Source organism: Corythoichthys intestinalis, chromosome 15, assembly GCF_030265065.1.
Source record: "Corythoichthys intestinalis isolate RoL2023-P3 chromosome 15, ASM3026506v1, whole genome shotgun sequence".
Lineage (NCBI taxonomy): Eukaryota > Metazoa > Chordata > Actinopteri > Syngnathiformes > Syngnathidae > Corythoichthys > Corythoichthys intestinalis.
This window is the reverse complement of record NC_080409.1, coordinates 42,469,141-42,496,315: the sequence shown is the minus strand read 5'-3', so window position 1 is coordinate 42,496,315 and position 27,175 is coordinate 42,469,141. Positions and strand designations below refer to the sequence as shown.

General features: G+C 38.8%; 1 protein-coding gene across 3 annotated transcripts in view; it reads right to left on the bottom strand.

Moving 5' to 3' along the window:
- Positions 1-7,654: 7,654 nt before the first annotated feature.
- cdin1 (CDAN1 interacting nuclease 1) overlaps positions 7,655-27,175 on the bottom strand; it is a 152,707-nt gene continuing 133,186 nt past the window's right edge. Inside the window, exon 12 of one of the 3 annotated variants that reach the window (XM_057859795.1) lies at positions 7,655-9,245. In XM_057859795.1, the coding sequence (XP_057715778.1) occupies positions 9,110-9,245 (136 nt within the window). In that variant the 3' untranslated portion in view covers positions 7,655-9,109. The remainder of the gene's footprint in view (positions 9,246-27,175) is intronic. The other 2 variants (XM_057859794.1, XR_009067176.1) reach the window with 2 other exon arrangements.

Below are 27,175 nucleotides of genomic sequence, written 5' to 3'. Positions count from 1 at the left end.
TTAGCACGACTTGAAAGAAACTTGCAAGTCTTAAGTGGATGTCAACAAAGTCCTATTGTTGTTATTAGAAATGATTAGTCTGCACCATTTTTTCCACCCAATATTTGTTCCCATGAGGTGGAATCTGTCCAGCTGCTGTGACTTTGAAGTAGGCTTTAGAGAGGTGCTATTTAGTTGGCATTGTGTGCACAAAGCTAATTTATAGGATCTGACCCTGACTCCTCTTTTGTACCACGGCCATCTTGGAAAACAATGGCAGGAAGGCTCGAAACTTGAGAGGAACTGATTCTGCTGTTTTTTTTCTTCCTTTTTCTTTCTGCTCTTATTCAACTGAGAATTTTCCCCCGGCGAGTAAAATAGCCCTGTTTTTGTGTCCAACAGGAGCCATAAAGTGATGCCTAAGCATTCCATAGACAGGCAATAGGGTTGAGTTTAACTGGACACATGGGGACAGTTGTTTTGTTGAGGAGGAGGTGAGCGAGGGGGCGAGGTGGAGGGTGCCACGGCCGCCTGGTGACCCAGCAGTGACCCGGTGGCCTCCTGGTGGAGGGATCAAGGCCTGGATGGGAGCCGGTTAAGGGTTAGAGGTTTAAGGGTAACAAATCAAGCAACACCTCACCCGGCATTCAAGCGTGCATGCCGTGTCTTTTTGGACTGCATGAGTGAACAGAACAAATATAGAAATGCTTATTTTTAATCTCTGCGGTGAAGCCGGCTTCCGTTTTGGAAGTGAACTAGATTAAGGATGGGGGGGGGGGGGGGGTGGTCGCACTGTACAAGTCTGGCGAAAATAATTCCTTTTAGACCTTTAACCAGTGTTGTTAGTAGCGGCGTTACAGTATAACGGCGTTATTTTTGTCAGTAGTGAGTAATCTAATTAATTACTTTTCTCATCTTTTTAAATGGCGTTACCGTTACTGAGGTGCGTTACTACAATTTGGTTGAATGACGAAATCTGTCTACGAGACATGGAGAGAGCAGAGAGGGAGAGAGGAGTAGGGGAAGGAGGTTGTGACGTCATTGCAAACGCGATGCTAGGTGGCTCGGAGTGTTAGCATAGCATTCGCGTTCTCGCTAGCATTTGTTAAACGCTCTGGAAACTTTTTACATACAGTATGTGGCGTTGACCGCATACTCCACCAGTGTTGTTTTCGTCAACGATGATGAGAACGAAATATTTTGTCAACGAATACTTTTTTTCATGACGATGACGAGAAGATGACGAGCTAAAAACGTGTTTTGGGAGACTAATCATAACGAGACAAATGCCAATTTTCATCTGACGAGACAAGAACGAGACGAAAATGCGCGAGTTTTCGTCACATGTTCACAATGTATGACATTTTATGTGTAGTTAGCCTGCATCTTAGCAGTTTCTGGTTGTGTCTGTGGTTGGTTGATTGTGGGGGACGGGGGTCCCCCACTCACCATTGTTGTCGCTAGTCTCCAGGCTTGAACACACGGTAAGATTTGTTTCCTTATCTTGGCCATAGGGAATATACAATGTTGCTTAAGCCTTTAAAGGTCTGTGCTGATTGATCATCACACACTAAATGTAACTCGTAGCGTTAGCATAGCATTCGCTTGAGTATTAGGCTAATGCTAACGGCAAGCGTCCTCTTAAACTCACTCACCTAAACTTTTTTTTTTTTACATACAGTTGGTGGCATCCAGGTGTGTACAATTAATTGAAAATAACGAACTGTTGCAACAGCATGCATTATCATCACCAAATGGGTGTTGTCCTTGTAGATGCTACAGTATAATAATAATATTCCGTTTTTTATTACAAAAAAATAGTCACTTGCCCTAAACTTTCCTTGAAATTATGTATCCATAGACGGTGTGTGATTTTTTTTTTTTTTTAATTAGAACAACTTGAGCAAAGTTAGAAGAGGGAAGAGATTCAAGCCTCACCTGCATATAGACCCCACTCACCAACGTCACACAATGAAGTGTCGCTGTATCCGGCCGCCATATTGTCCATCATTGTTTATCCGTATTCTCAATGGTTTCAATTTGTCGTGCAATTTATAGTGCAATTCATGGAAGCCCCGGTGCTTTCAGACGCTGTAAATTCATTGGATGCGTTGCATAAAAGGCGTTATGTGGAAAAGCTTCGGTCTATCCATTCGCCAGATCCATATTTGATGCCTAAATCGATATTTTTCGACCCGCTGTCTTCGCCGTCTCTGCCTGACGTCTGCTACCCTGATATCTACAACTATCTTGTCCACAGAAACTCAGCCTATTCTCACGAAACTTTGAAAAACTTTAAGAGCAGCACTCTAAGCAACATTACCCCGTGTGACCCTTTACTTCCAATTTTCTAAAATGGCGACAATCAATTAAAAATAAAAGTTGACTGCGATGGCCGACGCTTCAAGGATAGTTGGATATTGGACTATTTCTTCAATAAAATACGCAACAACTGTGTCTGCCTCATTTGCAAAGAGACAGTCGCTGTTTTCAAAGAGTTCGATGTGACGCGATATTACCAAACATGACACGCTGACATGTACGACAACATTACAGGGAAGATACGCAGCGAGAAATGAAAGCAACTTGAAGCTAGTTTAATTTCACAGCAGCAGTATTTCGCAAGAGCCCGAGTGTCGAAAGAGAATGCCACAAAGTCGAGATTGTTCAAATTATGAATTAAAAAAATAAAAAAAATAAAGCAAATGTGACACACAGAAGGGCTTGCTAAAATTTGTTTAAATATATTGTTCTATGTAAATCAGCCAAGGTAGCCCCCCACATTTTTACCACACCAAATCTGGCACCCTTTGAAAAAAGTTTGGACACCCCTGTTTAACCGATGATCCGTGTTACCAGCTAAATATTATTAAAAAAATAATGATGGTGGAAGTAATAAGCATCTTGAATTTGAAACTGTATGTTGTCAGCGATTAGCCTCGCAATGATCTTAATTGTGGTTGTCAGCCCAAAACCCTCTAAATATATATTAAATGCATCTTACCAGATATAAAATGACTACTACATAATCTGTGGTGATCGTTTGGTGCAGTTTTCTCGTCGAATTGCAGCAGTCCATCTCGCTCTCCTCTCCGGGTCTCTCGGAATACGGTAGAACTTCAAGTCTCTCCGTCTATCTTCTCTGTTACTGCAACCAACCGCCACACACGCCTTCACCATTTTGATTATTAATGTTAACGAGCAGAAAAACACGCCATAATAGGAGGAATTTACGTAGCGGTAATGCGTAAACACCACGAGCTGACGGACAACATGGCGCGGAGGCGTGGTTGTGACGTCATGTGAGTGGGGTCTATTGAAAAATATATCTATATATATTAGGGGCAAGGGCGTAGGTTTGAATAGGGACGGTAGGGACATAACACTACCAACTTTGCAGGATGCTCAACTTGTCCCCACCAACTTTTAAGCAACCTTATTTGCATTTTATAATGAGTTCAGTTATATAGGTAATTTAGATTGCTTTCCCATATATTGTAAGGAAACAGTTGACCCTACCATTATCAAGTGAATTATTTTCATTATGTTCAGATTTACATTTACCCCTTTTTCACTTGAACGTGCTAGTCCATTTTTCCCCCCTCAAACTTACGTTTGATTGGCTGATGACCCACCCCACACACATGCACTGACCTGACCGAAAATACAACATGTCGCCAACATGCCGCCTCATCCGCCCCCTTCAAAGAGGAGGGATATTATTAGTTTTTTTTTTTTTTCAGCCAGCAGCAGCCACTGTAAGTAATGTAAAAACATGTCAATGTTATGGAGGTGGGGAACACACCACTAATTTTGCTACAACCTGCATTAGAGTTTGCATAACATTAAACTGTGTGAATTTGCTAACCTGCAAAACTCAAGTAGGAAGCTGCTTAGAGAGGTGTCCTCCACTTTTGTATGTATTTTCTGCTGTTAAGGTTAATTAAACTGTGAAGAATGTAGTGAACCGAGGCTTACCCCCCCTCTAACCAATTTTCATTTTTCTTTTGTTCATGTGGTCTTAAAGCAACACTTGGTAACTTTTCAGTTTTGGCCGATTTTAGCGACTCTGGTGGACAAAAGCGCTAGTTTTTTGAAAACTGTGTTTCCCATGAGGACCAGCGCATGAGCGCATAGTGTCTTCCTATGAGGGGCGCAACAGAAAAGAATTGAGAAGCACTGTTATAACTCAATACAGATTTTTTTTTGCAATTATCAGTTAGCCTTAGAGGTGGGAATTTCTGGGCACCTAACGATTCGAATAAGATTCAGAGGCTACGATTCGATTACAAATCGATTATTGATGACCCCCCCCCCCCCCCCCCCCCCCCGCTATTAGCTGCTAATTTTTTTGTACATTAGTTACAAAAACTGTAAAAAAAAAAAAGAAAAAAAAAACTCGCAGGCTTAAATAAACGACTATTTCAGTATCAAGTTAACAGTTAAAACCAATAAATAATATACTCAAATCCCCATTCTGTATCAGCAGCTTTAAACTACATTTAATTAATTTAATGTTGTGAATCAACCGTTAAAGTTGTTAAAATTGCTCCCGTTATTCCATAATTTCCCTTTTGTCTACTTTGACGTGAAAGTTTTAAAACTATTTTAAAGATAGATTCAAGTCAAAATTTTACCGATTTAGGAGTATTTTAGATAAAAAGTTAATTAGGTTCGCTTGGAAGGTTCGCTACAACAGCCTTGCAGGGAAGTCTACTGCTTTAAGCCGTTTACTAACGCCCACATCTAGCTTTCTCTACATGTGCTGCTATCGCCACCGAGTCTATTCTACATCCAAGCCTATATAAATATGACATCTACCTTAACATTATGTATTGTGGACGTACTTTGTAGCAGCTTTCGGCAGCAGCCAGGTATGTTGTTGTTTTTTTTTTATCTCGCGGCATGAGTTGAGCTAGAGCCGTGAGTTGAGCATTGGCATTAACCGAAGGGCCGGGTAATGACAAGCATGATGTTTAGCTATTCTCGCTCCGTTCCTCATTGCGTCCCGAAGACCGCGCTGACTGTGTTTTAGTTCTGCTTTATCTGGTATATTTCAGTAATCGGAATTTGGATGTTTGTGAATCGTTCTCGAATCTTCCACGGCCGAATCGCGAATAATCTAAGAATCGGAAATTTTGCACACCTCTAGTTAGCCTATCATTTAATTAGGTTCATATTCGTGAGAAATGTAGCCCTGACCCCCGTTTACCCAATCTGTTTGGTCTTATTAATGTCCCGTCCCCAGCAAAAAGTGTACTTGCATGTTATGCAGTTATATCGTCCCTACCAATGTTGAGCCCAAACCTACACCCTTGATTTTGGTGTGACGGTACACACAAGTCACGGTTCAGTACAATAGGGAAAAAAGTTTTTTTCTCACAGCATTTGAAAGTTAAAGTTTGTATACCATAACACTCTTAAAAAAATGTAAAAAGGGTGACCTGTTTTTTGGGAATGAAAAAGACAGTTCAATTCAATCAGTTAATTTAAACATATTTGATGTGAAAAACGTTATAAAATGCATCATGCAATAACGTGTAGAGCATGAAAAGTAACGTCAGTTACTTTGCTGAGTAACTACCATAATTTCCCGAATATAAGGCCCACCCGTGTATAATGCGCACTCCAAATTTTCTTGTAAAATCTAGGGAAAATTATTGTACCCGTTTATAACGCGCACCCTAATTTTAGCGCCAATAAATAGAAGAATACAAGAAAACAGAGCTCGTGTACAGATACAGAAATGTCATTTTACTGACTGGTGAAACACAGCACAAGAATAGCACATTGGTAGTTCAAAACATTACCATAAACTGACAATATTTACGGTAATAATATGATTTGACAACTTCTCCAACTTACCAGAATCTAGGAGAAAACAAAACAGATGTGACTTTTCTTTTAAAGGCTGCTGTATAACTTCCTCGTTTCATCATGATGAATAAATGTTTCTTCCATGGATTGATACGGTAAAATGAAAGTGAGAACGTAAGTCGGAAATCCGTGAGAGCTCATCACTGTCGGCACGACAGTAACAATAGGAACTATTGTTATTTGGTTTTGAGTTTCCCGAGGGACAGATATAGTTGACGGACACAGGAAGTCTGTGCTGTTACGTTTGTTATGGTCCGAGTTGCGGAGCTGCAATAAACATTGACTCAAATGAGTTCAAGAAACTAAATTCTGGGCTTTATGAAGAGTGAAAAAAGCAGAATTTAACACAGACGAAATCATTCGGCCGATCAGAGTGATGTATTGCCGAAACAAAATGGTGACGTCACGTACCGTAATGGTCGGCAACGGAACGCTGCATACGTTTCTTCAACACAACGTGGCCGTGTCAATAAAAAAATCGGTTTATATACATATATACACATATATATACACACATGTATATATATATATATATATATACATATACAGTATATATATACATACATATATATATATACATATATACACATGTATATATATATATATACACACACACACACATATATATATCGGTCTCCATCCATGTATCCGTTTGTAATGCGCACCATGATTTTACAAGTTGATTTTGGGGAAAAAAAAGTGTATATTCGCGAAATTACGGTAATTACTCTTACTGAGCTACTAACTCAATTACTTTTTGGGAGAAGTAATTTGTAAATATAACTAATTACCCATTTAAAGTAAGATTAACAACCCTGCCTATAACCCACTAAAATTATTCTGGAAATTGGAGGCTTACAGTGGCTGTAGAAAGTTTACAGTCCCATGTTAAAATGCCAGGTATTTTTTTTATCAGTCCCCCCCCCCCCAAAAAAAAGAGTGTAAAATCAATTTAAAACTATTTCCATCAATAAAATGACCTCTTGACCTTATCGGGTGAAGAATGCCATTTGGACTCCATTTGTATTCTACTCCATGCTTTGACTGTTTTTGTGAAAACAGTTTTGCACAAGGTGTCGTCAATGGCACTTTGTAGTGGGAAAAAAAACATTTCTGTTACGTTTTTACATTTTCGCTTTGTGCTTGCAATGCTCACTTGCCAATGTTATCATGAAGTGAGGGGAGGACCCCCCCCCTCAAAATAAAAGTGTCAACTGTATGGCAGCATTGTCAAACAATCATGCTTAAAGGATATTTCCAAAAATCGGAAGACACCAACTGTGCTACAGGCAATGCATATTTGCGTCTAAGGGCATCAGTCAACTTTATGGTGATCATTTTCTGTTTTTACAGGGCTCAACTTGTGTTTCTGCCATTAGTATATACTCATAAAAGAATTTGGGGCCATAAATATGAGCTGCCAAACCGTCAAACATCTTCCCATTAACCTCTGGTGTAATCTTTGCACAGGTAGTCCTCGGGTTTCGACGGATCAGACTTACGCATTTTCGACTTTACGACGCCTGCGTCTCGTAATTTTTAGTTTTTTAAATGTTGACTTTTGTTTTGTGATGCATGCTTTTATTTTGACGCAGGAAGCGAGTGCATGTACAGACGCGCCCGCCCGCCCCACACACAGAGAAGCAGAGCAGACGAGTGATGGAGGAGACAGCCTGCGCGCATATTTGTTGCTTGTGAAGCATTCAGAGGCGACGGTGTGTGTATAAGCCCTTTTGTACTGTTTTTTGTGCGTTTTAAATTGTGGTCGAATACTTGAGACGAGTTTATGTGATTGTTTTTGATGACGTGCGGACGCTAACTGATACATGCTAATCGGTTGTTATCGCTGTATCAGCAGCTACTTGTAAACGCAAATTTTAATTGCTGTTATTGAAGATGAGACTAGTTTAATTTCATTTTATTTTAGTTTAATTCTGCAAGTGAGCAGCTGAATAAAGTCAGGAAACCACAAGGACGTCTGACAGTCATTTCGGAGATTAGCTCACTGTCTGGCTAGGACTTAGCTCCAACGTCTTGACGAGGACAGTGCAATGACGTATAATGCATGTTTTTGGATTTTTTTTTTTTTTTTAATTTAGACGTTTTTTTGAGGTATTTCAAGGGTTTATTCCGACTTACGCGGAAATCCGGGTTACAACGCCAGCACAGGAACGGAATTCGTTCGTAAATTGGGGACTACCTGTATCTGTAAACACACACTCAACTGTATTAGTGTTCTGAGACCTTCAAAGATCATAGTATTTATTGATAAATAACATTTAATGTTGCAGTTCACATTTGTTTAAAATTACAAAGCAAAAATTATTGACAAACAGTCAGCAGGGACATTTTCTACCTTTTCTGGCTTGCTGTGCCCTTTAACAAAAAAACTGAACAAGTTGTCATTTTTAAAGACAATTTGTGGAATTTAGAGTCACTGTCAATTATAAAATACATCGGTTTAAATGCGGAGATGTTTTTCATTACCTTACATTTAGTTATGACAACGCCAGTCGTGCCAAACCAGAAAGGAATTAAAAAATTTAATGAGATTTTAACAAAGCTAAAACTCCACACTGCAACTGTGGAGGACCAAAGCATGTCCATTTAATGAATCATGCATACAAACAGTCTATAAGATGAATTCACACAAATCTTGAGAGGAAATTGATAACATGTAGCAATGATGGAAATGGGTCACAGCAAGGCCATAGCCTTAATCAGCCACCATTCTGTTCTCCTGCTTGGAGCGTGACTGAAAGGGCACCGAGTGACGCAGGTGAGAGCCAGACCTCCAGCCAGGCCCCCCAGAACCGCACCTCTCTTATCTGCTTACGAAACGGAAGAGGAAGGTCTGACAAAGGCCAGGACTCTGGGTGTGATAAGCAAGTGCCTTGTGTCCAACCACTGGTCCTCCATCACATCATGCCGTCCTTTGAGAGAGGCCAACCGGGGGCCACAAGTTGACCAGGAACCTCTTCAAGATGGCATTTTTGTTTCAGATTTGTACGCTGCAACAAAAGCCAAAGAGCCAGGAAGGTAGTGGCAGACGGAGAGTGAAGGTCAGCTGGAGTTCAGGGCAGCAGAATTTTTGTCTCCAAGCAGGAAAACTAAATTACTTCCGGATATCGTTGTCTGCCCCGGTGTTACTGTTCCTACCCTTCCTGCTCCGTCATCCTCTGCTCTCACTCCTTCTAACGTCACCATCAGAACATTTTTTTTTTTTTGTTGCTCTTTATCCACCAATTGCTCTTCAGTCCTTCTGACCAGTTTGTCCGAGGGCAACGATGTCCGTAGGGAAGCAGTCTTTGAGAAGAATACCTCGGTCTCTCTGGCAGTCCAGCTCACCGATGAAACCGTACCAATAGATGACAAGACCAGGGCCGAATCTGAAATACCAAACAAAGACAAATAAGATTTGAATTGAGCCTTAAAGTGCATACAACAGGAGAAAAAAAGTCTTAGATAGGATTATTATGTGAATTAAAATCATATTTTGAGACGATTTGACTATATACACAACAATTTAGCAAAGCGCAGATGACGAGAAATTAGTCTTTTATTCTGCCGGTTAGCCAAGCCTATCTTTATAGGGCTCTAGCGTCTCCAACAGGTGGATGATGTCAGCGGAGTCATGATTTCATCTGATTTAGTATGCAGCCCATTGAGGGGGAATTGTTCAGAACGAGGAAAACGCGACGAGAGCCGCAAAATGTCATTGTTTCAGTCTCTCTACTCTAATATTTTTACAAGATATTCTTTTATCCAAGTATTTTCCCCAATAGCTAAATAAATGGCATGGTCATGACAAATAACAGTCTTGTGCTAAATGGAATATGAAATAATAAAAATGCATTTATTCAGGACGAGAAGGCAAAATTACTCCATAATGGTCAAAACTGTCGACTTCACCTTTACTGTTGCACCTCCCGAACGATATTTTATGACACCTAAATCGGACATATGGCATTTCCCTTCCGCGGCTCGGAGAATGTAAACAAACCAAGAGGCGTGACAGCTAGCCGACATGCTAACCCGAACGGTGTGATGTTTTAAAGTCTTCGAAGTGGAAAATCACACATAACTAGCCCGGATCATTTCACATGACGATGGGGTTGTCGACTGTCTTCGCCGAGTGAATGGGAACCTTTTGAAACCCCGAAAAGCCGCACACGTCTTTCCCTCGTACAGCAAGATTATTCTGCAGCCGTTTGGCTGGTGTGATGCGAAAAATAAACATATTAATCTGCAAAATCAGATGAATCCTTAGTTCTTCTCATACAACAGTACGTCTGTATAGTGAAGAAGACACCTTCCTCCGTACACGTCACAGCGCCCTCCTTCTCAACTTGAGACTGTTGCCGGAAGTCACTCATTTTCATGGCGTGGGATTAAAAAATATATGTATATATATTGGGGCTGTCAAAATTATCACGTTAACGGGCGTTAATTTTTTTATTTGATCACGTTAAAATATTTGACGCAATTAATGCAGATGTCCCGCTCAGACAGATTTAAATGACAGTACAGTGAAACGCTCCCTTGTTGTTATGGAGTTTTGCCGCCCTCTGCTGGCGCTTGGGTGAACGACCATCTCGCATATTGCCTCAAACAGATTACAATGAGGCCGTTTATGGACATTAAGAGTGAAGAGAATGCCACCGGCCGCTTGGGGGCAGCGCCGTTCCATACTCATGTTTTTTCTTCTCAACGTGGGAGAATTAGTAGTTGTGAGACGTTTATGCTGTATTCACAATGCAATGCAAATTGCTATTTGTGCTCCACACATATTTCGGTAAGTTTTCTTTCTTTCAGTGGCAATTATGTGTCTCTTGTTGTATTTTGGGTAATATATGTGCAGATATATATCTTATAAAGACGAGTGGACACATGCGTTCTTTGGACCGCGCCGTTTATTGGCAAGTCCTTCACAACAAACATACAGTGGGGAGAACAAGTATTTGATACACTGCCAATGGGAAGACCCATTGGCAGTGTATCAAATACTTGTTCTCCCCATGGTAAGTATCGTTTAGTGAAAGCACAACAAAAATAATATTCCTATCTCTCCAAAAAAAAAAAAAAATGTTCACATAAAGAAAAGCACTTCAGTCTATAGTAATGAGGCCCTATTCTGACACACAGTTAAACAACAATGCAAAATGAACTGGCATTCCATATCAAAATAGCTATGCAAAATACACGTAAAACTTAGACTTTGGTCACTCTATTTTTATTATTGTTATTTTTATTCTTCTTATTATCATATTAACTCTACTTTTGATTGAACATTTTACAAATTTTATTAAAACGAAAACATGAAGAGGGGTTTTAATATAAAGTTTCTATAACTTGTAACTATAACATTTATCGTTTAAGAACTACAAGTCTTTCTATCCGTGGATCACTTTAACAGAAAGAATGTTAATGCCATTTGTGGATTTATTGTTACGATAAACAAATACAGTACTTATGTACAGTATGTTGTATGTATATATCCGTCGTGTCTTTCCATTCCAACAATAATTTACAGAAAAATATGGCATATTTTAGAGATGGTTTGAATTGCGAATAATTGTGATTAATTACGATTAATTAATTTTTAAGCTGTAATTAACTCGATTAAAAATTTTAATCGTTTGACAGCCCTAATATATATATATATATATAGCGGCGCTTCCCAACCATACAAGCGGTTCATTTCATTCAGGAGCATAAAATACCTCGTGTATTCTGAAATAAACATGCTTTTTCGTGTCACAGGCACTTTAATAGCAATGACACAAAAAAGCTGTGTCATGACAGCTTTATAAAGTATGATAAAAACAAAAACAAAATTAAGTCCTAAGAGAAAGATACATGATTAGCGAGGCCGATCTGTAAGAGTTACAGAGTCTTTGATCTCCTTCCAGAAAACACAAACAAAATCCTGCTGTCCAGTAAGATAAACATCTTGTAACAGGGTGATACACACTTCATCACATTACAATGGCAGGGAAATAACAATAATATGCGAAATAACAAAGCACCAGCAAGGCCTCCGGAACCTGTCATCGGAAGCCTTTGGTATATCGCAGAGCACACAAAGTTCAGCGCAAAGCCTCAGACTTAAATGTTGCATGTGGCGGTTAATGTTAGCCAGTCCAACAGAATCCAGCTGTTTCATTTTGCTTTGAAAGCCCCCCCTCTCAAAAAAAATCACTTGGTGAGCTGTGCCGGTCCCAAGAGGTGAGTGTAATGAGTTTCCAAGCAGCTAAGAAATCAGATTCAGACTATTTAAACATGAATGGCTTCTATCTTTGATATTCCACTGTCTGCCTCTCGTCTTTGCTGCAATTCTACGGCTCCGTCGCTATTCCTGAGGGTCAGAAAAGGTGCAGAAGCAGTCAAACTGGTGAAGCTCTTCAGTGGGAATGTCTAGGGCTACCGTAAAAAGGACACTAAATCATCTTTCAAGCTCTTTATTGCACTCCAGAGTCACCGGTGGCCTCTCTCTGCCTCGTGGAGATCATACGTTTTCTTTGAACGCCGGCTGCAACGCATGAAGACATGTCACAGTTGAACTCTGAACCGAGAGCACCTTCCTTCACCATCTCCATGCAAAAAAAAAAGCAGGATTCAGGGCGCTGACAGTGCAGCCGTCCCAGACATTGTCGACAGTTAACACCAATGCGGGTTCCCCGAGGACCTGGACAGGAAGCGGGCAAAAAAGGGCCACATGCCGGTGCAGAAGTTCAACTCTGAGGTAAAGTGCATAAAAACTTCATTCTGGGCCAAATTCAAATTGAAATACAACCTCCAAAACCCTTCCCTATGGTGTGGTTTTAATACCAACTTAGGGAATCTTTTGTATGATTATGATTTATCAGCACCTAGAAGACACCTACATGGTTGACCTTACAACTTCAACAGCATATTTTAATAGCGTATATTAAAAAAATCCCTACTGTTCAAGCACATGTGACGGCTTGTATATCTGTATACAGTCTGGTGACGTATAGACAAGGCCTTGAGGCAGTATTCGACTTACAGACACATTAAAAATATATCAGAGTGTATACACCCCACTCCTATTTCCCGTCGAGGCCCAAACAGCAGTGCATGTTCCTGTCCCGCACCCCATCCTTGTATTCTAACTTTTACTGTGTGTGATTTACGGTGCTGTATCTATGGGCGAGCAGGCTCGGAGAAAGCCCACAGATGCACACTGTGGGTTCACCGCAATGTCACGCACATACCTCAGCCTCACAACACTGCAGACCGAGTAACCCCCCCTCTCCCTAAAGTCTCACCGTTTCTATGGAGGACAGCAACACGCCTGCCAAGTCTTAATATGGAAATGTTATGGAAACTAAATGTAAACATTTACATTAGATGACTTTTGAACAGGGGTTATGCTCCTCTTTTTATTCAGCTGCTGTGCTGTACCTAAGGCTTATGGTGAGAGCGGGGCGGGAGAGGGGCATGTGGACGTCTACGCAACACACCGAGGAAAAGGAGCTGCAGCGAGCGAAGGGAAAGGTTAAAACTGTACATCAACAGATAAGACGGTGGAGGACGATACATCACGTTCCTCGCCTGTCAAGGGGAGGGCGAGCACAAATTGAAACACGCAAAATTATCAACACCAGGGGAGCCGTGTCACCAAGGCCTTTCCATACACCAAAAGAAAATAAATGGACTTTGAATTGTGCTCAGAATGAATCCTACTGGGAAGCTGAGGTAAGAAGCAGACACTGGGGATTGAAATAACAACACTGAGTCGGGAACGAAGTGGTCAAGGGGCCATGGTCGAGATTGAAGTCAGCACTATGAGATTGTAACTCAGAAAAACATGAAGTAAACCTTATTGTCTAGCCCCAAAAGAGGTCAGTTTTTATTTGGTCGAGTCTTAAAAGAATGTTGAAAGGTATTTTAATAAGTTCCAAGCCTTGCTTAATTTTCTTTTTAAAGTTTATTTTATAAGGTCGAATAAATGTGGGGAAACATTTTGTCTCATGATTTCTACAGTAATAAATTACCAACTTGCATGTGTCTGCCAATGACGTACAACTCATTACAAACTATAAATTTGTAAGTTTGGGCCCTAGAGTATGGTGGCCTTGAAGTATAAAACACAAAAACACAACGGTAAATAACATAACAAAAAAACACAGCGACTAATAAGAAAACACAACGGCAAATAACATAACAAAAAAACAAAAAACAAAACGCCAAATCACATAACAAATTAAAAAACACAACAGCAAATCACAAAACATAAAAAAAAACAATTCAGAAAACACAACGAGAAATTAAAAAAAAAATACGACAAATCGGCAAATTGGTTGTAAATAGTTGTTCATTGCGTGACATGTGTGAGTGCGATGTGAATAAAGTTTGTGTGACGTGAGCTTGAGTATTGCGTTTAATCCAAGCATATTCAAGCTGTTAATCCTTGCTATTTACAATCGTGGTGTCAGTTAACGCACGAGTCTTTGTGCCTAAGAATCCAACCAATGGGAGTGTCGCGTTGGCACATCGAACGCACCAACAGGAAAGTCGCGCTGACAAACCATGGCGGCGCTGGCCCATTTTATATATTTTGTAGCGGAAGCCACGTTCGCGTCTTTGGTAATGCTTATTTTCAAAAACCACACCAGATGCAGAATAAGTTCCTAGTTTATCAGTACCTACCCTTGACGGTACATTTGTCCAATTAGCGATGAGTGTACTTTTTGATTGGTACCTACTAGTGTTGCACCGATACCATTTTTTTGCCCCGATACCTGGCTGTGCAGTGTCGGCCAATACCGATAACTAGAGGTGCACGATAATTATCGGTCCGATAATAGGAATTATGACGTCATCCCAATAAATCCGATAACAATATATGTTATCGGGGCCTATTAATAATATTTTTGGCAAGGTGTCGGATTGGGATGTGTGCGTTTGTTTCCACTCCTTTTTTGCCAGTATGCAAAGTTTTGTTACCGTTCTAGAGGACATATTTTTCCTTCACGGAGTTATAAAACTTACTATGGCAATTAGCAAATGTTTGCATTTTACAGTGTTATGTTTTGGTTATTGATAGGCTTGCTGTTCTATAACTGCCAGATTAAGAAAGTTGTTTCATAGACCAACACGACAAAAGTCTCCTCTCCTCTCCTCACGTCTCCAAGTTTTGTCTGCTGACAAAGCACAAAACCTGTTTGGTTTATGTTTGTTTCAGATCAGTGCTCATTGTTCAGGGGAACACCTCGTCAATGATATTGACTGACTGATTGTGATTGACTCAAATTATATTTATTTGAAAAAATTAATATGGCCACTTTATTTGAAGTCAAAACTGTTCTTGTCGTTGTTTTGTTCATTATAATAATGTTCATGTAATCATGAAAATTCTGGTTCGGTCAAAGGCAAATCTATGCTGAATCAACCACGAGTATTTCTGACCTAAAGGTGTTCAAAAACTCAGGTGAATATACATTGAAAAATTATATATATATATTATTGGTTATCGTATCGGTATCGGCCTTGAGGAGCAGGTATCGATATCGTTATCGGTTTCAAAAAATGGATATCGTCCACCCCTACCGATAATATACCGACACCACTTTGTTTGAAATTTCATATATATATATATATATATATATATATATATACACACACACAGTGTATCACAAAAGTGAGTAAGTACACCCCTCACATTTCTACAGATATTTAAGTATATCTTTTCATGGGACACCACAGACAAAATGACACTTTGACACAATGAAAAGTAGTCTGTGTGCAGCTTGGATAATAGAGTTAATTTATTTTCCCCTCAAAATAACTCAAAATATAGCCATTAATATCTAAACCCCTGGCAACAAAAGTGAGTACACCCCTTTGAACAAACGCACATCCCTAAATGTCCAAATTGAGTACTGCTTGTCATTTTCCCTCTAAAATGTAATGTGACTCATTATGGAGTGCTGTCAGCATGCTGCAGAGATTGAAGACGTGTGTGTGTGTGTGTGTGTGTGTGTGTGTGGGGGGGGGGGGGGGTCAGCCTGTTAGTGCTCAAACCATAAGCCTCTTCTGAAGACAGTACATAAGAAAGCCCGCCAGTCTCATCAGACCATAGGACATGGTTCCAGTAATCCATGTGCTTTGTTGACATGTCTTCAGCAAACTGTTTGCGGGCTTGCTTGTGTATCATCTGCAGAAGAGGCTTCCTCCTGGGGGGACAGCCATGCACACCAATTTGATGTAGAGTGCGGCATATGGTCTGAGCACAAACACGCTGACCCCTCACCTTTTCAATCTCTGCAGCAATGCTGACAGCACTCCTGTAACGAGTCACATGACATTTTGGAGTGATAATGACAAGTAGTACTCAATTTGGACATTTAGGGATGTGCGTTTGTTCAAAGGGGTGTACTCACTTTTGTTGCCAGGGGTTTAGATATGAATGGCTGTATTTTCAGTTATTTTGAGGGGAAAATAAATTAACTCTATTATATAAGCTGCACACAGACTACTTTTCATTTTGTCAAAGTGTCATTTTGTCAGTGTTGTCCCATGAAAAGATATACCGTATTGGCCCGAATATAAGACGGCCCTGATTACAAGACGGCCCCCTCTTTTTCACGACTCAAGTTTGAAAAAAGACTTTTTGAACACCAAATTAATTTTTATACAGAAAATAATTACAGTACATCTGAAACAAATGATTATAAGAGAGTAAATTCTTCCTGAATAGTGTTCAATGCCAATATTGTGTAAAACAAAAACAAGGCATTTGCTTGGGTACATCCTTGTATAGAGAAACCCAGCAGGGGTGCACTGAAATAAAAATTCTTTGCTGAAACTGAAAATGAGAAAACCATCACCGAAAACAATTATTATTCAAAATATAATTTTGCATATTTATAATAAATAAATGAATAAGTAAATAAATAAAAACACGATTAAGCAAATCATTCAGATATTTTTTTTTAATGCCATTCATTTCTTTTATGAAAAAATGCATTCTTATTGTTAAGAATGAAAAAAAGTTAATATTTATTTGGTATTTACGTTTCAAAAACGCACAAAATAAAAAAAGATTAAACATAAAACTAAATGCTGAAAAAGTTCGAAATGCTAATATTAATAATAATAATAATACAATGTTATTTGTTTACAGACACCCATTTTGCACTGTAGTTTCACTAATTGTATTAATGGGTACTATTAGTATTACATTTTGGTGTTCTGTTGAAATAAATACATACTGACTCACACACAAAATGGGGGTGTGGTGTTTAAGTCACTCCAGAGATTTTGCTCATAGATGCTATCACAAAATTGTTTAAGCAAAACTAAGTGCTGAAGTCCTACTACTTTAACAAGAAGCCGTTAAACGAAGAGTCTTGTGCAGTAAAGAGTTGGTTAGTTTGTACGCTTGTTGTGGTTTATTAACTAGACGCGAGGTGGCTTTAACTGGGAACACGCTTATTACATACAATATACAGTACAATCCTTTAAACACCAGGCCATTGTATATATATTAGTGAGATTGACTGCAATTCAAGCAAAAAGGGAGGTTTCTTGACAGTCCAGGGTTCAGCTATGTCCTGCCAGTCGTTTTCCAGGTCAGTGTTAATGAGCTGGTCACATTTAACCTGGTGTTAACTAGCCTAATATGGTTTAACGAGAGTGAGGCACGCGACAAAACCCTTTACAATACAATTATTATAACTCCAGTGTGAAACTGAATATGTTTTCCACCAAGCATCTCATTAGTTATGCAATATCACACTGATATCAGATTTTTGACACGTATACCTCGATAGGTTTTCGTAAAACTACATGCAGTCTCAAAAGACAATACCCCAATACAAATACTGTATATTGACAGAAGCTTAGGAACAACTAGTTTTTTTTGTTTTTTGTTTTTTTTTTAAACAAAACTGTGTTTTGATTAGTGCTGCAACGATTAATCAATTAAACTCGAATAATTCAACTAGAAAAAAAGCTTCGAATCAAATGTTGCTGCTTCGAGTATTCGTTTAATGAGAGTGGCGTTGTAATGGTTTGTTTTGAAAGTGTTTACATTTAGTTTTATTGATTTGGATGAATATACTGCTCTCTAGTGGCAACAGTGAATATGACAACTCATTTAACCATGGCTGAATCCAGCTGCTCCCTGTTAAGACCAAGATAAAGTAAGTTTTTTGTTTGAGCTAATATGTTTTTTTCAATGCATTCGTAAATTCGTTCATAGGTATATTTAATCGTATTTTGTGGGAATATGTGTTTGAACAATTTGTTTAGAGTAGGGTTGTTCCGATCATGTTTTTTTGCTCCCGATCCGATCCCGATCATTTTAGTTTGAGTATCTGCCGATCCCGATATTTCCCAATCCGATTGCTTTTTTTTGCTCCCGATTCAATTCCAATCATTCCCGATAATTTTTCCCGGTCACATACATTTTGGCAATACATTAAGAAAAACATGAATAAAACTCGGATGAATATATACATTCAACTTACAGTACATAAGTACTGCATTTGTTTATTATGACAATAAATCCTCAAGATTGCATTTACATTATTAACATTCTTTCTGTGAGAGGGATCCACCGATAGAAAGACTTAAAGGATAAATGTGACTTTGTATACTGTGACTAAATATTGCCATCTAGTGTATTTGTTGAGCTTTCAGTAAATGATACTGTAGCCATTTAACTGTTTTGCCCAAATGCATGATGGGAAGTGCAACCATGACTGTGCGTAGTGACACCAATTGATATATCTTCTCTGCGTTGGGAAATAACATAGGGTGTTAAGAAAAAGATCAACTACCACCTTTCTTCCCCACATTGCTTCCCACAATATTTCTAATTGGTGAGAGAGGGATTGTAAGGCTTTAGCCATTTAAAACAAGGCTCAGAGGACTGCCAAAATTCACTCTACTCATTTTACGCTGCCTTTTAGCTCTATATATAGGTAAAACGGCGCCATTATAGATTGAACGCGACAATGCATGAGTGGGTCATGCAGCGCATGTGTTAATTGCGTTAAATATTTTAACATGATTAATTTAAAAAACATTAATTACCGCCGTTAACGCGATAAATTTGATAGCCCTACTTTAAGCCAAAACTAAAGACTCTGGATGAGTGTAAGACATTTTGTAACGTTAAATACAATTAGAAAACGATTTAATTAAAAAAAAAATATATATTAAAAAAAAAAAAAAAAGGCATGTCCGATATTTTTTTGCCGATTCCGATACTTTGAAAATGACGTGATCGGACCCGATCGATGCCGATAAAAAAGACTGTTGTTCCTTATCCGATGACTCGATTATTTGAACTAACTAGTTCATCGATTAATCGACTACTAAAATAATCGATAGCTGCAGCCCTAATTGCTTTGGATGAATACACTACCCTCTGGTGGCAACAGTGCATATGACAACTCATTTGACATGGCTGAATCCAGCTGCTCCATGTTAAGACCAAGATAAGGTAAGTTTTTGTTTGAACTGATGTTTTTTAAAATGCATTCGTAAATTCGTTTATAGGTATGTTTAGCCGTTTTTTGTGGGAATTTGTGTTTAAACAATTTGTTTAGAGCATTGTGAAAAAAAAAAAGTTAGCTTTTTAATGCATTTAAAACTTTTGCTCTGCATGCTTTCGTTGTAATTAGATCCTCATTTATTTATTTTTATTCCGTTTGAGGCTAAGATATTTTATATTGTAATATATATTTTTAACAGAAAATGCAATTCTGCATAGTTTGACTAAACTTTTATTATGTGTAATACAGTATATATTTATGTATAAGAATTTTTTATTTTGAATTCATATTTAATGCTATTTTAGAAGTGCAATCTTAGCATGCCTTTGTTTTACATCCCCTAAAATTTATTCGAAAAAAATGTAATCGATTACTGGATTATTCGAACTAACTAGCTGATAGATTAATCCATCCATCCATCCATCCATCCATCCATCCATCCATGACTACTAAAATAATTGATAGCTGCAGCCCTAGTTTTGATGTAAATGCCAAAAGTAAGATGTAACAAATTCAAAGAGGAAACATTTCAAAACCTAACACCGGACAAAAACACACCATGCAACTTGATGAATTATCAATAAAATCAAGATGGGATAATGGCCTATTTTAAAACACCAACAATACATCACCTGCATACCATACAGACTTATTTCAGACAAATACTGCAGCAATAATTCAGGCGGGCTGAGCCTCCACCTGAGTCCTCTCTATAAAGGAGTCTTTGTTTTCAGTATCCATACATCAGGCCACAAGCAAGCGCTGCCAAGCATTATGGCTTAAATCTTTTCTTCGCTGGCTGAAAAGCACGTCCAATCCTTGAAATAATAGTGAGAATCGACTAGGGTTAGAGAATGTGAATGTAGAGAAAGTGGAAAATGATGACAGGAATTTTCTCATAGATGCAGGCAAGGTAAACAGAAAAACAGAAATGTATTAAAAAGCAGAACATTTGAAGAATGAGGTGTCAAATATAAATATAAATTCCAGTTTTCATCTAAAACATGAGTCCGAAAACTTTTTTCTCTGGGGCCACATTATGGCTCTGAATAGTCAATGGGGCCGGTATTGGCTAAGGCATATAACAGACCCAGAATGAATTCACTGGATGGCCTTTTTGTTTCGTCGAAATTTTGAATTTCATCAACATGTTAATTTGACCTTGTTTTTGCAGATTTCAATGCTTTTACATTGTCCTTTTGTGCCCAAAGAGGCCAATAAATAAAATGTATTGATATTAATATCGCTAGACACCCAGCTTCTGAGCTTTAAAGGCCCTGTCAGAGAATTTTTATCGCAAGATACAATTTCTAGCTACCCTGACAATAATGTACAAGTGTCTCTGCGCTCAAGTGATAGTTAAAGGCGTATTGTGGTAATTCATGCACACAGCAAATATAAATAATTCCGTACAGCTAGTTTTAAATCCTTCCTTGTAAAACTAACAGCAATTCAATGGTGGAGTTGACCCCATTACACACTTTCATAGCAAGACGTAAGCACCACTTTGTTGCTTTTATGTGAGACAATATGTAAAGAAAAAAACAAATACATCAGCAATATACTGTATGTGAATGTGCATTAAGCTGTAATTAATGTGGACGAAGAGGCTCTAAAGAATAAAATATCACTTAGCATGTGTAATTCTCCTCGATACTTAAATGTTTTCTATTACTGTTGTATGTAAATTTTAGGTAAATGGTGGATGTGGTTCTTTTTTTTTTTTTTTTTTTTTTTTTTTTTAAAACCCAAAGGTATGTTTGTGTATTGGGCTGATGGGTAAGAGCGTGAGGTGCGATGTGAGGTCAGATTGAGTGCTGGGAATTGTATACTTCACTAATGTATAATCATCTGCGTAAGTTATCAGTGCCAGGACAGATACAAGAAGATTAGCAAACTTTATCTAGTTGTTCCAGCAACAAGAATGGGGTCAGTGCATACCCCAACAGAGTTAAAATTATCATATAATTTACATTATAGGGTTAAAACAAAGAAGTTAAAATTTTAAAAATATATAAACAAATTAGAATTGCGACTAATGATTATATTAATAATTAATAAGTTAATTAAACTTCAAATGAATCGGATTTAAATAAATACGGGAAATTGATTTGAGCCGTTTAGTTTATAAGAAATCTACATAATGACCATTAATGACATAATTCAAACTGAACTTGTTCAAATAAAATTAAAAAATCCACACCCCCACCTTTTTTTTGTTTTTGAACGAACCTACCGAGAGCTGCTCAAGCACACTCCGTGCACACACTCCTTTATCTCCCAATTGCAAATTCTCACTTTCGCTGACCCCCCAGTGTGCCTGACAAAGCTGCCATTACCTCTGACACCTTCTCGCACCTTAAAATCTTATCTCTCACTCACACGCACACGCGCACATTTTGACTGACCCTTTACCAATCAGTTCACTGATAGCCTTCTTCACACATTTGTGCGTGAATAAGCAAATAGCAGTCCTAAAATAGATAGACTTATTTGGGGATTTTTGGTTTGAGTCTTTTGGAACTGTACTACATTGACAATACATGCAGCCAAAAATAGTCTTCTCCCAAATTTGATAACAATTATTCAGTAAATTGGTGTTATTGTTGTAAAGAGGCAACATTATTTAGGATGTTTTATTCATAGTTAGAAAATTGGTCTGATTTGTTCTGAAAATTATGGTCTAGCAAATAATTATAATTAGAGATGTCCCGATTGATCGGCACGGTCACATCATTTTCAAAGAATCAGAATCGGCAAAAAAATATCGGACATGCCTTTTTTTTAATATATATATATATTTTTTTTAATTAAATCGTTTTCTAATTGTATTTAACGTTACAGACAAAATGTCTTACACTCATCCAGAGTCTTTAGTTTTGGCTTAAAGTAGGGCTATCAAATTTATCGTATTTATCTTAACGGCAGTAATTAATTTTTAAAAAATTAATCACGTTAAAATACTTAACGCAATTAACGCATGCGCTGCACGACCCACTCACGCATTGTCGCGTTCAATCTATAATGGCGCCGATTTACCTATATATAGAGCTAAAAGGCAGCGTAAAATGAGTAGAGTGAATTTTGGCAGTCTTGGAGCCTTTTTTTAATTGGCTAAAGCCTTAAAATCCCTCTCTCGACAATTAGAAATATCGTGGGAAAGCGATGTGGGGAAGAAAGGCAGTAGTTAGTCTTTTTCTTTACACCCTATGTTATTTCCCAACGCAGAGAAGATATATCAATTGGTGCCACTACGCACAGTCATGGTTGCACTTCCCATCATGCATTTGGGCAGAACAGTTAAATGGCTACAGTATCCTTTATTGAAAGCTCAACAAATACACTAGATGGCAAAATTTAGTCACAATATACAAAGTCACATTTATCCTTTAAGAATTAGAAGTCTTTCTATCCGTGGATCCCTCTCACAGAAGAATGTTAATAATGTAAATGCCACCTTGAGGATTTATTCTCATAATAAACAAATACAGTACTTATTTACTGTATGTTGAATGTATATATTCGTCCGAGTTTTACTCATTTTTTTCTTAATGCATTGCCAAAATGTATATGATCGGGAAACATTATCGGGAATGATTGGAATTGAATCGGGAGCAAAAAACAAACAAAAACAAAAAAAAGCAATCGGATCGGGAAATATCGGGATCAGCAGATACTCAAACTAAAACGATCGGGATCGGCTCGGGAGCAAAAACACATGATCGGAACAACCCTAGTTATAATTGTAGATGCTAGCAATAAGAAATAGTAGGAAACATCTTTTTAGCAGAATGTAAAATCCTAATAAGACAAATAATAACATTAAAAAATATATATGTTGCATTGGCTTTCATCACAACATTATTTTTAGCTCAACAATACTCATTCACAAAAATTTAAATGCATTTTAGCCCAAAAATGAATACTGAAGCCACATCTCGGCAGTGTTTCCTAAATAATTTCAAAAATCAAGGTCAAATATCTCCAACCAACATTGTTGCATTTGTATGCTTTGATCCCCAGGCAAAAAAGTCCATCCATGAATGTAATAAAGCATCATTTCCAACTACAGTAAACTCTCAAATCACCCCCCCCCCCCAAACTAAATGCAACAACTGCAATTTTTAAATTGCAATTTCAAACAAAATACTAACTGTAATGTATGATTCAAATATTGTAATAAAGTGTACTAAAAATTTAATATCTTGTATGTGTCATGTGCTTCATTTAAATGTCAACAGACTAATAATGCAAACTGGACCTCCTCTCTTCGTCGTGATCTCTTCTCTTGCACCAACACAGCATCCTGGCTAATCATCACCTAGATCATGAAAATGGCTTGATCCCTAAATTTATGACTTCCTGAGTGAGAATTCATTAACACCTAATGCAGATGAGATTAAATGCGATATAAGCGATCTTACACAAGTGTGAAAATGCAACGATGAGAGAGTAATCACAACTGCGATGTGCAGGTTGAACATGCACTTCTGTGATCTAAGATGTTCTGTAAAAACATATACAGGGGTTGGACAAAATATTGGAAACACCTAACATTTTGGGATCATAATCATTGAACATAATTGTTAAAGAATGGCAAGAGGAACATTCTAATGAAGTTCAGCATCTCGTATCGCAGGGACAATCCCCAGACCTCAACATTATTGAGCATTTATGGACAGTTTTAGAGATTGTCCATTTCCACTGTCATCATCTTTAAAAGAGTTAGAGGGTATTCTAACTGAAGAAATGGCTTTAAAAATCCTTTGGAAACACTTCACAAGTTGTGTGAATCAATACCTCGGAGAATTGAGGCTGTAATTGCCGCAATAGGCGGACCTACACCATACTAAATTAGTTTTTGTTGATTTTTAAAGGTGTTTCCATTATTTTGTCCAACCCCTGTATAGACCTACTTGGATATATTTACAATTAGGGGTGTGACAATATATCGAAATGGTGATATATCGTGATACTTTGTATCCCAAAAGGTTATCGATATGCTCCTGCCAAGAATTGAAATATCGTTTTAAAAAGGTGTCAATGTCTAAAAAATTAAATAAATAAAAATGAACCAACAAGTTGCTACCAAAATCTTCCACCATAATAGTGTCTCAATTAACTCTAGGGCTGCATTAACGGTGCTTGACGCCCAATCCATTTAGACTGGGAACGTTCGTTCATTCAAAACCAGAGCGTTCAGTCATTCTGTCCGATTTTCAGGGCATTTACAGGTCATTTCCTGCTGAGTTTGAGTCACTGCCTATTCATTTGGGTGATTCCCAGGTCACTTCCTGTTCTGTAACGCAAAATAAACAGGAAGTGACCCATAAAATACCCAAAAATCAACAGGAAGTAACTGAAAATCAACAGGTAAATGACCTTAAATGGCAATCATCTTTGTAAATTTCACTGGAACGGCACCAAACAAAAGTTCCAGCATCAGCATTGGACAAGGTGATGATGCTGGAACTTTTGTTTGGAGCCGTTCCAGTGAAATTGCATCAGCATTGGACATGGTGATGATGCTGGAACTTTTGTTTGGAGCCGTTCCAGTGAAATTTACAAAGATGATTGCCATTTAAGGTCATTTACCTGTTGATTTTCAGTTACTGCCTGTTGATTTTGGGGTATTTTATGGTCACTTCCTGCTTATTTTGAGTTACAGAACAGGAAGTGAGTGAACAAAAGTTCCAGCATCAGCATTGGACAAGGTGATGATGCTGGAACTTTTGTTTGGTGCTGTTCCAGTGAGACCTTAAATGGCCCAAAATTACCTAATTGCCTGGCATTGGCTGCCACTGACAGCCATAGACGTTCAATCCGTCTGAAGTGGGAGGGATGGCAGCGAATGAACATTCGTTCATTTGCTGCCACCCTCCCCATTCAAATGGATTGGACTTCTACTAGTGATAAACTCATTCCAATTCACAGCAGAAGCTTGTTTTTCTGTTTATTAGTTGTTTGTAGAATATCCTAGAATGATTTCCTGACCAATGTATGGATAATCGTTGTATCGCCATATCGTCAGATCATCGTTATCGTGAGCTTGGTATCGCAAACCGTATCGTATCGTGAGGTACCAAGACGTTCCCACTCCTATTTACAATTATGTATATTTGAATTTCAATGAAACTGAATAGCGGTCGTAGTGCTAATTTGAAGAGCTGTTTACAGAATCCCCATGGCATGAACACGTTGCATGTCCCTAAGCCTCGACATGGAGATCAGAAGCTCCCATGGTGGGGATAGGAAGTGCAGACAGAGAGGAGCTCAGAGCCATGGGGATACATGCTCCTTTAACCTGTTATTGTGAACCCCCAGCAGCTCTTGCTGATAATTGCCTCCCGTCTCTGGGGAGAGGCATTCAAAAGGAAGGCATTGGGACAACCATTTTGGGATGAACGCACCTCCACGGCCTCCCTGCCCTGGTCCTAATCCTGCCCTTAGCCCTGGCGGTGAACATGTTTTCAATTTAGGATGCTCCCCCGCTGAAGCTGTGGACCTAATCAACAGCAGTTTGTACTGTAACCCTATCTGGCCTTGTGAGGGCAGCGTCAGGCTGACCGGGCGCCTCCAAACCTGATGTGTCCAGCTGAGTGTTAAGTGTGTGCATGCGTCTATGATATTGTGTGTGTGCATGTGAGGTCACAGGATGTGTGCCCGATACGTCCACGTATTGCTGTGATGTGGACATAAACATACAAATCACACACGATAAACAGCCCAGCGGGTCCAAAGTGCTATGTAATGAGACACTCGGGATTGGATGTTCGATTTTAAATATTTGAAAGCTTTTTCCAAGATCTTTGAAGCCCCACAGCACAGTGTATTGATACTATGAGATGGGATTGTACATTGTAACATTGCTTACAAAATGAATTTGTGGCTTTAAACCAGCAAACCGGGCCTGTTGCGGTGGCACGGGATGTCGGCGAGTCTAAGTACGGGTTATGAACTGTGAACTGACATCAGCTTTTGTGTGAGAGTGCATGTTGGGTTTTACTGCTGTCTTAGTTTTCATTATATAACGGGACAGTGGATCAGCAAATATAGCTCACATTTTTGATGTAACGACATTGCAGTAATTAAGTAAAATGTAGAAACCATATAAAAATACGGCCAATAAAAAAAAAAAAATAGTTGGGTGGGTCACTTTTAGTAAGGGTGTAACGGTACATGTATTTGTATTGAACCATTTTGGTAGGTGGTGCTCGGTTCGGAACGGAGGCGTACCGAACGAGTTTCTGACGTAACCCTTACTTTTCGAGGCTGTGAGTCGATCGGGTTACAGTTTCTTTGTGTAGATTATATTTACTCCGTCTTCTCTACTATAATGAGGACCAACACGGTACGACAGTATAAACCCAGAGACGTCAATGGCGCGACAACGTGGCCACCGCGAGAACGCAGTGAAACGCGGGCGTTAAAGTCAATTAGCCAATGCACACCAGTCGCAGTGCGGGTGCATGTTAGACGCGTCCCAGAAGTGGCTCAACACGACACACGTGAAAAGAACGGCGGAGTTTATTATTTGACGCGAGACGCGATCCTCCTGCATCAATACTACTACCGGTTGCCAGGATCGGGCAGACCGGAAGTCACTCGTGTAAAAATACGGTCGATCCGGTCGATTTTCAAACTAATATGCAGTCGTAACCCACTTTTTGAGTCCACCAGATCTCTTGAGTGTTAGATCGGGGCACAGTTGACTTGTCTTTGTTGATTTACTGCTGTCTTCTCTGCTATAATAATAACCAATACGGCCCCGTGTTCAATACAAAACG